This window comes from Megascapheus bottae, chromosome 16, assembly GCF_031878675.1.
Source record: "Megascapheus bottae isolate mThoBot1 chromosome 16, mThoBot2.hap1, whole genome shotgun sequence".
NCBI classification, from domain to species: Eukaryota; Metazoa; Chordata; class Mammalia; order Rodentia; family Geomyidae; genus Megascapheus; species Megascapheus bottae.
The window spans coordinates 5,135,416-5,147,617 of NC_143524.1; the positions used below are offsets into that span (position 1 = coordinate 5,135,416).

Below are 12,202 nucleotides of genomic sequence, written 5' to 3' on the forward strand. Positions count from 1 at the left end.
TTTGTAAGTTAATGCAACTTTCTTAAATTTCTGGATCTTTATTATTTTTTTTTCTTTGGAGATCCTGGGCTTGAACTCCAGGCTGTGCTGTCCTTGAGGCTCTTTGTGCTCAAAGCAAGTGCTCTTCTACTTGAGTCACAGCACCACCTCCAGTTTTTTTTTAGCAGTTTACTGGAAATAAGAGTCTCACATTGACTTTTCTGCCCCAACTGCCTTCAAACTGCAATCCTCTGAGCTCAGCCTCCTGCATACCTAGGATTACAGCCATGAGCCACTGGTCCCTAGCTTTTATATTTTTGTTGTAAGGAAAAACTTGACAAAATATGTATGTTGGGTATTTGAGCAAATTAAATTTAGAAAGTACTGCCAGAGCCTGGCACGGTGGCTCACCCCTGTAATCCTAGCTACTCAGGTGGCTGAGATCTGAGGATCACAGTTCAAAGCCAGCCCTGGCACTAAAGTCCTCGAGACTCTTATCTCCAATCAGAGAAAACAGGAAATGGCTGTGGCTCCAGGGCTAGGGCAGTAACCTTGAGCCGAAGAGCTCAGGGACAGCACCCTGGCCCAGAGTCCAAGCCCCATGAGCAGCCCCCTCCCCCCACAAATGTATTCTGTGCAAGGATGACACACAAATTCGTGAAGCGTTCCATATTTTTAAATTTAAAAAAAAAAGGATATACCAAAGTAACTTAAAAAAAAGTATTGCCAGGACTGGGAGCCTAGCCTTGTGGTCGAGTGCTCACCCAGCCTGCACAAAGTCCCAGGGTTCGATTCCTCAGTACCACATACACAGACAAAGCCAGCAGTGGTGCTGTGGCTCAAGTGGCAGAACCTAGCCACAAGCATAAAGTGCTCAAGGGCAGCGCCCAGACCGAGTTCAAGCCCCAGGACTGGCAGAACAACAACGACAAATTCCTGCAACGCAATGAGGAAGTTTTGTACATAGGTTTGCAAGACAAGAAAAACACCAACCCCTCGGTGGCTCTCTAACCTACCGCCCTGCCCATATAAAAAGAGCACTCTTGACAAGAGCTTTACTTTTCCTTTTCTGTGTGTGGATCGTGGGGCTTCAACTCCGGGCTCTCCAAGCTCACGGCTGCCGCCCGACCCTGGAGCACAGGGCCACTTCCGGTTTCTGGTGGGTACTTGGAGGTAAGTCCCACGGCCTTTCATTCCCGGGCTAGAGTTGAGCCGCGGTCCTCCTGAGTAGCTAGGGTTACAGGCGCGAGCCTCCAGCACACAGGTTGGTTTGTGTTTTGTTAAGGGGAAACGTAGGAACGTGCCAGTAGGGAAGCGGGCCTTCTTCGAAGACTACACATCCCACAAAGCTCTGCGACATCGACCGGGCCTGCCAAACTACATTTCCCATGAGGGCTCGCGCCACGGCCCCTGCCTCCCGACACACCCAGCGTGCTTTACCCGCCAGCTTCGGCTTTTGCAGGGGAGCATCAGAAGATGGAGGGCAGCGGCGATACGGCCTTTGAGAGGGAGCGCGTCCACTTACGCCCCGGCACCTTGCGGGATGTAGCCCCGGTCACTCTGCACTTCCTGCCCTGCGAGGTCCTGGCGAACCGGCCCGCCCCAGTAGAGCGGTTCTTCACGCCTGCGATCCGTCAAGGCCCAGACGGTGAGCCGCGGGCCGACTGAGGCTCCCGGCAGCCAGTGCGCGCCCCACGGGTGCCGCGAGGGCTGCTGGGTACCGTGGTTCGCTGGAGTGAGCGGGCGGGCGGGCGGCCGCGCTCACCCGCAGAGCCCCGGTCCCGGGCCGGCCTGATCTGGACCTGGCCCTCCCTCCCACAGGACTCCAGGTGTCATTCCGGGGCCGCAGCCTCCGGGGCGAGGAGGTGGCCGTGCCGTCGGGCCTTGCGGGATACGTGTTGTCGACCGAGGAAGAAGGTGATGGACTGAGGACGCAGGACACGTCAGAGGGCCTGAAGAACGGTGGAGAGGAAGAGCCGGAGCCACTGGAGCGGGACTTCGTGAGCCGAGGGACAGGGGAGGCCAGGGTGCGGGAGGAGCGGCGCGTCCAGCGCTGAGCCGGGCCCCCTTTCAGGACCGCTTTATCGGGGCAACCGGCAGTTTCAGCGGCTTCACCCTGTGGGGCCTGGAGACCACCCCTGGCCCAGATGCCAAAATTCACGGGGCACTGGCTTGGCCTGGCCTCGCCGCAGCGGTAAGTACACCGGGCACCAGGCGGGGCCTCTTCCTCTCAGGCCTGTCCCCTTCCCAGAATCTCGTCCCTAGTGGATCTGGGGCGTTCGTGCTGAGCCACAGTGGAATAAGACAGGGAGGGGTGGGAAGCATGGGAGCATGGCTTCTCTTGAGATGCTTCTCTAGTCAGTAAAAAGGGGGTGTCGTGGATACTTAAGCTCTGGAATCTCAGAATTTACTACAGTGGAGGTGACTTCCGTTGCAGATTCACGCACAGGTGCCGGAGGACTGAGAAACAGCTTGAAAGCTACAGATCCCTTCACACCAGTAACTAAACTCTTCATTTGGAGCCAATGATTTTGTTCTCTCAATAAACGACATCTTCACAGAACCTGTGAGTCTGTGGGCACACTGGTGTCCCAAAGCCAGCATGGTTCCTTCTTCCACAAGAACTTTTTGGTGGGTGGTCCTGGCCTATAGAGACAATTTATTGCTGGGGGCAATTAGAGCAAGGGAGGCCAGAATTTCGCAGCCAGCATCCATCCCACCCCCAGCTCCTACTTTACAAAAGAAATTTTTACAATCACCACCCCTTTGTACAGTGTCCCCCATCCCATATTACTGTACACCGCTGCTTGGCTTTAAAAGTCCCTGGTTCAGAGCAGGCCTGGGCATGAAACCATTTGTCCTTGGAATTGGCCTGCCGCTGAGCTTGCCTTGATTCTGGCCCCTCCCAGGCCTGTCTTCTGGAACTGTCCTCAGCCCTGTCTCCCTTGGCTGCCTTCTCTTCCTTGGTGTGCCTCTTGGGAGCCCTGCTGGGGGCAGAATAGGCTGCCAGTCCTGTTTCTGCCAGCTGTCATGGTGCTGTGATGGGCCATGTCTGGTCACCACTTTCCTCTCTTGCTCCAGTCCTTGGGAGTGAAATGTAGACACTTAGAGTCAATTCGAAGGAGCCTCTTGAGCATAGCTCGCTCGTGCCCATCCACGATGTCCTCTGACAAAGTCAGGATGTACTGTCCCTGGATAGGAGAGGGACCCAAGCAGACAGTCAGCCACAACCACACAGAGCCTACTGCCTACACCCCTGGCTTAGCTCCCTGGCATGCCTCCTACCTTGTAGTAATTGATGAGGTTGAGGTACTGAAGGGTGGAGATAACATCCTCTTTCTTGATGCTTGTGATTTCACTGATCTCGCTGGGGGTAAAGGTGGGGAGAGGTCAGATCCTCTGAGGGCCCTCTGTCCCCAAGATCCCAGAGACAGACATCATGCCACACATTGCCCAGGTGCAAAATCACACTCACTTGATGGTGATCTGTGGCCTCTCCCCACTCTCCGACTTCAGCCCCATCAAAATCTCCAAAATGGTCTGGGACCAGTAACTTCGGTATGATAGGAGGCCCAGATCTGAAAGGGGCTTTTCAGGGGTCCCTGTCTTCCCTTCCACTTTGGAGAGTTCATAGCCTGGAGCAGTGTGGAGTAGGAGAGGGTGGGTGAGTAGTCACAAGTACACACAGGCAACCACATGAGCAGCAACCACAAAGTTAGTATTTCTCATCCTAATCCTCATGTTTGGCACTTGTGACCTTGGGTTAAGTGGCTTTTCTACTCTGTTGCCACCTTTCTGAGGAAAGACCAGTAGGCATTTACTCTTCATCTACAAGCTGAGCAGATGAGTACTGAAAGGCACCGAGCTGCAGTCTGGGCTGCTAAGGAGCCAGCAAAGGCTTATGGAGAAAAAAATGCCATCAATTTCCCTTGGCTATTCTTTCCCTTATGACCTGTTTAGGGGGGACGGGGGGGGGGGGGGCGGTTAGGCCAGTCCTAAGGATGCCCGAATTCATGAAATCAGCCCATCCAGGATCAAGGAGGCTTGTGTGTTGTCAGAGTGGAAAAGCACATGTAGGTGCTTCCCGTCTGAGAGTCTTTATACAAAGCCAGGAAAGTCACAGCAGCCTCTGCCTCCTACCTGTACTGATTACTGGGCACTGCCAGATAGATCCTGGTGAGATCTTCGGGCTTTGTAGGGCTGAATGGCTCTACTGCTGTTCCGCAGGGACTTTTTTTTTTTTTTTGCTATGGCCCTGGTATGTCCCTGAAATGCCACAGAAGCCTTTCCTCACCTGCAGTCATAATTGGCCTCATGGTGAACCTTGGACCTTTCTACTTTTCCACACTTGCTAACTCTCTACTGTGACTAGCAAACATCCTTTGATACGATGGAGAGGCTGGTGTGGAGACAGGAAGAAGGGAAAGAGGCACACTGGGTTCTTACTCAGCTCTGCTGGTTTTGCACTGCACGTGGTCTTCATGGATCCTTGAAGGCTATAGTCACCCCACTGCTAGAAATGCCCAGCCCTTCCACAGTGAATCCCCATCTCTTGAACTACCTAGAATTGTGCTTTGAGGGCCCTGTTGAACAAAGTCCATCCCCACAAAAGTCTTGCCTTTTCCTGGTATATTCATGTACATGTTCTACCAAGCTGAGTATCCAACAGATGTAACCCCATTTTGGAATACCATTTGACCAATAAAAAACTTCTCAAGTGAATCTTGGTGAGATCAGATCAGTATCTTCACTGGGGAAATAGCTAAGAATTCTGACTCCTAGGTCAGAACTTTGATATTCCTGCATTTCAGACAGCGCTGAAAAGAATGGGGATGATGTAAGGCTAGAAAGCAGAAGAGTTAGGCCAGGCACAGTGGCTCACACATGTAATCCTGGCTACTCAGGAGACTGAGATCTGAGGATCAAGGTTCAAAGCCAGCTTGGGCACAAAAGGACCTGAGACTCTTATCTCCAATTAACCTCTAGAAAACAGGAAGTGGGGCTTGGCTCAAGGGTAGAGTGGTAGCCTTGAGCTAAAGAGCTGAGATAACACTCAGGCCCAGGGGTAAGGTGATAGCCTTGAACTGAACAGCTCAGGGACAGTGCTCAGGCAGAAATGACCCACCAAAAAAAAAAAAGGAACAGCCCAAGTTTATCTTATATGCTAGTGTTTGAACTGGTGGCCGGATATTTACTAGGCTACACCATTAAGCTATGCCGTCAGCCCTTTTTTGCTTTAGTTATTTTCAGAAATAGCAGTTCCACTTACTGCTTTGGACTATAGTCCTACCTTGGCCTCCCATATAGCTGAGATTATAGGTGCATGTCACCACACACCAGGCTTAAGATAGGATCTCAATACCTTTTTGAATGGGCCAGCCCTGAACCACAATCCTCCCTTCCACCTCCCAGGTAGCTAGCATCATAGATACGCTTGGCCTTGTGTTAATAGCCTTTTGAACACCTACTGCCTGCAGTGCTCCTGGAGATATAAACGTGGGTCCTTGGCCAATAACTTGTATCACAGAATAGGCCCAGAGAGGTAGTTCTCTAGGGCTCCAGGCAGGAAATGAGCCCAGTTTTGGAAAAGTATTAGGGTTTGGGAACCTACTCGAGAAGGGAGGAAATTTTGGTTGAGTCCCACTTCTACCAGTTTCCCTGACAATTGCAGTATGCTGCCAGGGCTAAGAATGACAGCCACCTGGCCTATCGGAGACAGAAGTGAGGGTGTATTTGTACTGGGCCTGGGCCTGTCTATCCCTCTAGACCCTGGCTGGCAGCAAGCATACTCACTGAACTCAATCAGCAATTTGCCATAGCCCCGACGCTGATAAGGAGGCAGGGTCAAGATGCAGGCCACATTGTAGTCTTCTGTAGACTCCTTCTCCTGGAAGAGAGATGTAGGTGAGTAAGGGCAGGGGCCTGACTGGCAGGAGTGAGGGGCAGCCTGGGTGAGAGCTGACCTTGGAAAAGTAGCCCACGATGTGGAAGCCCTTGCAGTCATACTCTGTCATCACGTAGAAGAGGAAGGGGTCTGTGTCATAGTATAGTGTCTTGTGGTCAAGGAAACACTTGGCCAAAAGACACAAGTTCTGGGAGTAACTCTGCAAAGGAAAAAGGTCTTGTCATTATTCTTGTGAGCTGTGACCAAGGTGGACTGAAGATGATGACTGCCTCCTGGGGCTTAACCTATTCCATCAGTCAGATTATTGCCACCCATTTAGGCAGGGCCATTTTGTAGCATCCAAGAGTCCATATACCAGCTCTGTACTGGTGTCCTGTCACTCACAAGACATGTGTAGGCTTCCTCTTACCTGCTCCTGTTACCTCTGCCTAAGCCTCACCTGGGGGCCTCTACTGCCACCTGCTGGGCTTTGTTCTGTTTTATAATCAAACCCCAGATGTGGGTGCTGTTCCTGAGCTTATTTTGCTGAAGGCTAGTACTCTTGCATTTGAGCTTGCAGGGAACTCTACTCCCTGCTTTTGGGTATGAGGTACCAAGGAATCGAACTCAGAGGCTCATGGACTCTGCATGGACTGGCTTTGAACTGCAATCCTCATGTCTCAGCCTGAGTAGCTAGGAATACTGGCGTGAGACATTGGCAAAGGGCTCCCTCTGCTGTTTTTTAAACTTTTTTGTCAGTTGCGGGGCTTGCACTCTGGGCCTCGGCTCTGTTCCGGAGCTCTTCTGCTCAAGGCTACCACCCTACCCCTTGAGCCACAGTGCCACTTCCAGTTTTCTAGTGGCTAATTGGAGATAAGTATCACACAGACTTTAGTGCCCTGGCTGGCTTTGAACTGCGATCCTCAGATCTTAGCCTCCTGAGTAGCTAGGATTACAGGTGTGAGCCAGCGCACCTAGCTTATTTTTTAAACTTAGGAGCATAGCCTAGTGATTATATGCTGGTCTAGCATGCATGAAGCCCTGAGTTCAATTGCTCGGTACCACATACACACACAAAAAAGCCAGAAATAGAGCTGTGACTCAACTGGCAGAACACTAGCCTCAAGCAAAAAGTGTCCAACAACAGCCAGGTACAGGGGCTCACACCTGTAATCCTAGCAACTAAGGAGGCTGAGATCTGAGGATTGCAGTTCAAAGCCAGCCAGGCAATAAGGAATGTGACACTCTTATCTCCAGTTAACCACTAGAAAACGGGAAGTGGGGCTGTGGCTCAGGGGTAGGGGGTAGCCTTGAGCTGAAGAGCTGAGGGACACTGCACAGGCCCTGAGTTCAAGCCCCAGGATTAGCAAAAAAAAAAAAAGAAGAAGAAGAAAAAGAAGTCAGACTCCTACCAAGCCTCAAGATAGAAACTCGACCTATCTGGCAAACCTGGCTGGCAAGATCCTAATAGTTTTAGCTCACAGTCATTCATCTTGGAAATTAAGCTACTATTCTATGTACTTGGAAGGAAATAACAGCCTTAGGGGAGTCCCCAGAATAATGAATAATCTGGCAGCTTTACATCCACAGTATCAAGAGGAATTTCAGACACAGTATCCCCCCCCCCCAATACTGGTGATTAAACCCAAAGCCTTGAGTTAGACAGCCATGCCACCAGCCCTTTTGTTTACATTTTGTTTCTGAGACAGGATCTTGTGAACTATGTCTGGACCGGCCTCAAACTTTCAGTTCTTCTGCTTCCTGAACAGCAAGCCAGATTCGGCTGTACCACAGAGCACACCCCATGAATGCCCAGGTCCACACTTAACAACACATGAACAAAGCATCTCCCTATGGAGTGTGCTGCACCCAAGCCAAAGCTGTCCAGGTGCCTGCTTCTCCCTCACTGTCCTCAGAGCTTCACTCAACAGTTCAGGCTTCTCACTATGGCAGATCCACATCTGTCTAGTACACCATCTCTCCCCACTGACCTGAACTGCCCCTGTCCTGCATCACCCTCTATGCATTGCCTTTATCCCAGTAGATGTGTGCCTGCCTAAGAACCCCACTGTTAGAATCCCCTTACTTTCTCCTCAAGGACACTTGTGAAGCCTTCTCTAAACTCTGCTAACCTACCTTTTGTTTCATGACTTCTCAAAATAGGATTGCAATGGTTGTTGTACGTTTACTTAGTGTGTTATCGGTACCAGGGCTTGAACTCTTGGCCTCACACTCTCATATAGCTTTTTCACTTAAGGCTGAAAGTCCACCACTTGAGCCACTCCTCCACTTCTGGCTTTTTTTGTCAGTCATGGGACTTGAACTCTGGGCCTAGGCATTGTCTCTGAGCTCTTCAGCTCAAGGCTACCATCCTACCCCTTGAGCCACAATGCCACTTCCAGTTTTCTGGTGGTTAATTGGAGATAAGAATCTCAGAAACTTAAGTGCCTGACCTGGCTTTGAACCATGATCCTCAGATCTCAGCTTCCTGAGTAGCTAGGATTACAGGTGTGAGCCACCATAAGAGTCTCATAGACTTTAATGCCCAGGCAGGCTTTGAACTGAGATCCTCAGATCTCAGCCTCCAGAGTAGCTAGGATTATAGGTGTGAGCTACTGTACCCAGACACTTCTGGCTTTTTATTGGTGAATTAGAGATAAGAATCCCACAGACGTGGGGCTGTGAGTTTGGCCTAGTGGTAGAGCACTTGACTAAGCATGCATGAAGACCTGGGTTCCATTCCTTGGTACCACATGCACAGAAAAAGCTGGAAGTGGTGCTATGGCTCAAGAGTTAGAGCTCTAGCCTTGAGGAAGCCCAAGGACAGCTTAGGCCCTGAGTTTAAGCCCAGGACTGGCAAAGAAATTAAAAAAAAAAAAAAAAAAAAGAATCCCAAAGACTTGCCTGCCCCGGCTAACTTCCAACCATAATCCTGGGATATCAGCCTCCTAAGTAGCTAAGATTACAGGTATGAGCCACCAGGTCCCAGCACTCTGTTTCAGCTATGAGTCCTCAGAGAAGTTTAACTTTTGATCATCTAGAAACCCAATATCTGCCTATGGCAGATGATCTTTAGTTGTTCACTTGGCATATACCAGGTCCCCCTACTCTCACTCACTGACCTTGTTTTTCCGCCCATCAATCTCAAAGAAGGAGATGGTGCCTTTGCGGTAAATCTCATTGCCTGGAGGGTGCCTCAGGTCACACTTGGTCTGAGGAAGAGAGGAGGTCAGGGGCAGAGCCTGGTGTGAGGATGCTTTGAGGGCAGCCTCCTGAGACCCTGCATACCAAGTGGCGCTGCAGACACTTGAGGCTACGGCCGTATTTGAGGCAGAATTCACATAAGTACAGGACAGGCAATGCTGTAAGCTCCTGTGGATACGGGGAGAAGTACCACGGCTTGAGGCGGTGTCGGCCCAGCTCGATGCACTCAATGTTCTTCATCCGGGTGACAATGTCGTCGTGACTGCGGTCTGACACCAAGCTACCAGTCATGCGTGGTGCTGATGGTATTCCATCTGAGCTGTCCTGAGAGTCCTACCAGAGGCCAATGGAAGAGCCAGGTTAAAGGAGACGCTTAACAAGAACACTGTAACTAACTCCCAGTCCTGCATGAGCCTCCTGCAAGCCTAATGCCGCTCTGGGGAAAGTACTACAATCTTCATCTTCCAGAAAAGAGAAACCAACTGGAAATTTGGAAAAGATTATCCTAGTCTGAACCATGGTCTGCCATGTTTCTAACCCTACCATCACTGCCCAGTACCCTTTGTTTAGTTTTCAACTTGACACTGGTTAGACTTTGCCCCCCAGCTTCCCTCATTCACTGCTCCACAGACACACCTCATCAGTGCCCAAGCAATTTGATTTCCGCTTCCGTCCAGGCTGAGCTGCCACCGCCCTGCGGGCTGATCCATTCTGCAGAGAAGGTAAGAGAAGGAGTGACTGTGAGGTGAGCCTGAAGGAGGCTGGCTGCCAAAGAGAAGGGAAGATGAGGTGACTGGGGGACTCACCTGAGGAAAAACTGAAGCTGGGGCTGTCTCGTTAGGTACTGGAGTTGCTGGTGAGACCACCTCCACCTTCCGTTTCTGCAGAGAGAAACCAAAGAAGGTGGGTCAGAAGGTAGAGAAGGTGGGACCTGAGAAGAAAGCAAGGTCCCTGGAATTGCTGAGGGTACCGTTGAGCGGTGGTTGGGTTGCAGGCAGGAGCTGGAGGAGAGCGGCTGGTCAGGCTCACCACCGGGAATGGCCTCCCGCTCCTTAGGCAGGTTGAAGCGGAGTGTGATCTGGACCGGGATTGGCAAGGTCTTCCCGCTGGCCTGGGCGGAGGCCGGCTGTAGAGATAGGTCCGGGGTCTTCCTCTGGGGTGGGGATGGTGGTGGGATGGCGAAGGGGAGGAGGGGCCCTTCATCATGGAGTGATCAAACCCCACCCTTTGCTTTCTCAAGGACTCAGCAATAATCACTGGACTCTGGAAACTACATCTGCAATTTGGCCCCCATCCTTTGCAAGCTGAAGTCAGGTGGGAGTGTGCCGCCTCCTCCTGCCCATCCAGCCCCTAAGGCCAAAAGATGAGAGAAGGAAGAGGCAGCAGAGAAGAGGTGAAGTGTGGGACCTACTCACCACCTCTCTCTCTGGAGAGCCGGGGCGGGACCCAGGAAGTCCGTTCTTGGTAGGGGTCTTGGCCTCTTTCTTGGGGAACTGAATCTTCTTTAGGTCCAGCCGCTCATGGGTCACCCATTCATCCAGACGTTTGTTGACTGCAGCAGTGGGAATGGCTCAGAAGGGAATGCCAGAGCCTGCCCCTCACCCTACCCGGCAGCCCCACCTCACCCCAGACCCAGCACTCACAGTCAATGTAATGGACGTAGAAAAGCTTCCGGCCACTGATGTCCTTCACGCTTAGGATCTCAGCCAGAGCTATGGGAACCACGCAGACAGGGGTCTCAGACCTGACAGGCCGTGAGACTCCACCCTTCTACAACCTGAGCCCAGCCCGCCCGCCTGACCCCACTCCTCCAGCACTTGGGAGCTCTGGCCCAAGCCCCCTTCAGGCACCAAGGGCCACCGCCGCTCCAGGCCCCGCCCGGTCCACCTCGGAGCCACGCCCTCTGGAGTACTCACGCCCGCCCGCCCCGGGATTCCAGAGGCTCCGCCCTCTCCCGGGGGGTCCGCGGACTCCCTCCCGCCCCGCGCCTCGGGTTCCGTGGCCCCGCCCTCCTACGTCACTCACGCCACTCATCTTCGTTGTCCTGGTTCCGCCGCAGCACGGGTAGGCGGCAACCCTCGATTATCTCCCCCTGGGGAGACAGCGGGGCGCCAGGTTCGGCTACTGGGGGGCCTCGGGCTCTACCCACCTCCCCTGGCTCCCTCCGCCCCGCCCCAGGCACCGGACTCACCACCTCCGCCATCTTCCCTCCCTCCACTGCCACTTCCGGCCCCTCTGGGAGACGTCACTTCCGGGACTCACTGCCCGGCGAGCCGGGCCCGCCTGACGCCATTCTAGAAGAAAATAGCTGAGATGTGACACGGGCAGCTGTGAACGGGAAGAGGCTGGCGGGCCACCCGGGAACTCCAGACTCCGAGCCGAGCCCGGTCCCCGGGGAAAGTGCCCACCATTGCGCTGCGACGGGAGGAAGGCTTGCGTCGGTCACGTGACGGCGCCGAGGCGGCCGGCGTGCGTCACGTGTGGCCCCGGTGGTCACGTGGAGCTGGGGCCGGCATGGCGGCCGCGGGCTTCTGGCGTGAGCCGAGTGTGTGGTCCTGCAGCGGCCCGGCGGGCGGGAGGAGTGGAGCGGGCCCGGGGAATTCGGGGAGGAGCCCAGACCTCGTTGCTTTCTAGTTTTGAAACCTACATCAGGGTCCGGAGCGTGGCCGAGGGGTAGAGTGCCGGCCGGGCGTGCGCGAGGACCGGGCTCCAGTCCTCGGCACCGGCTCCAGGGATCACAGCCGGGGTGGTGCTGAGGACGGCGCGCAGGCTCCGCAAGCAAATAAAATAATAGCCACGGTGCCACATAGTGGGCCTGGGAACATGGCTGAGCACGCGTGAGGCCCGGGGATCCGGTCCTCGCAGTGGTAGAACAGTGGCCTTGAGCGAAAGGACCGCCCCCAGGCCCGGAGCTCAAGACCCAGGACTGGTCAAGGTAAAATAAAATACAGGGCCCGGGAACATAGCCTCGTGGTGGAGCGCTCACTTGGCAGGCACAAAGCCCTGGGTTTGATTCCTGGGTTCCACATAGGCAGAAAAAGGCAGAAGTGTTGCTGTGGCACAAATGGCAGAGCGGTAAAAAGTGTCCAAGGACAGTGCCCTGAGCCCCGGGACTGGCGAAAATACACACACACA

The 12,202-nt window shown here is 53.3% G+C and overlaps 2 protein-coding genes across 5 annotated transcripts; one reads left to right on the plus strand and one right to left on the minus strand.

The window, feature by feature from the left end:
- The first annotated feature begins 1,162 nt into the window (after nt 1-1,162).
- Rnaseh2c (ribonuclease H2 subunit C) lies at nt 1,163-4,701 on the plus strand. The gene is made up of 4 exons (XM_090347351.1): nt 1,163-1,627; nt 1,801-1,979; nt 2,054-2,173; nt 2,417-4,701. The coding sequence occupies exons 1-4, from the start codon at nt 1,456-1,458 to the stop codon at nt 2,441-2,443; spliced, it is 498 nt and encodes a 165-aa protein (XP_090203477.1). The 5' UTR covers nt 1,163-1,455; the 3' UTR covers nt 2,444-4,701.
- Nucleotides 3,036-11,479, minus strand: Kat5 (lysine acetyltransferase 5). Of its 4 annotated transcripts, XM_090347348.1 has the most exons (14): nt 11,259-11,479; nt 11,093-11,159; nt 10,711-10,779; nt 10,483-10,619; nt 10,038-10,193; nt 9,874-9,948; nt 9,704-9,778; nt 9,152-9,400; nt 8,986-9,075; nt 5,943-6,083; nt 5,773-5,866; nt 3,455-3,614; nt 3,265-3,346; nt 3,036-3,170 (listed from the first exon to the last, which is right to left on the minus strand). In XM_090347348.1, exons 1-14 carry the CDS (start codon nt 11,268-11,270, stop codon nt 3,036-3,038), a joined length of 1,542 nt encoding a protein of 513 aa, XP_090203474.1. In that variant the 5' UTR covers nt 11,271-11,479. The 4 variants fall into 4 exon arrangements, with proteins under 4 accessions (XP_090203474.1, XP_090203476.1, XP_090203473.1 ...); XM_090347350.1 differs by lacking the exon at nt 10,038-10,193 and having other exon boundaries at nt 11,259-11,476; XM_090347347.1 differs by having other exon boundaries at nt 11,093-11,285.
- Nucleotides 11,480-12,202: the final 723 nt, after the last annotated feature.

Excerpts from the sequence above, each read along its gene's own strand:
- Rnaseh2c (XM_090347351.1), top strand. The coding sequence starts at position 1,456 with ATGGAGGGCAGCGGCGATACGGCCTTTGAGAGGGAGCGCGTCCACTTA. Across the intron at positions 1,628-1,800 it reads GATCCGTCAAGGCCCAGACG|GACTCCAGGTGTCATTCCGG; the intron begins GTGAGCCGCGGG and ends TCCCTCCCACAG. Across the intron at positions 2,174-2,416 it reads GGCCTGGCCTCGCCGCAGCG|ATTCACGCACAGGTGCCGGA; the intron begins GTAAGTACACCG and ends CTTCCGTTGCAG.
- Kat5 (XM_090347347.1), bottom strand. The coding sequence starts at position 11,270 with ATGGCGGAGGTGGTGAGTCCGGTGCCTGGGGCGGGGCGGAGGGAGCCA. Across the intron at positions 9,949-10,037 it reads AACCCAACCACCGCTCAACG|AAACGGAAGGTGGAGGTGGT; the intron begins GTACCCTCAGCA and ends TTCTCTCTGCAG. Across the intron at positions 3,171-3,264 it reads ACCTCATCAATTACTACAAG|GGACAGTACATCCTGACTTT; the intron begins GTAGGAGGCATG and ends TCTCCTATCCAG.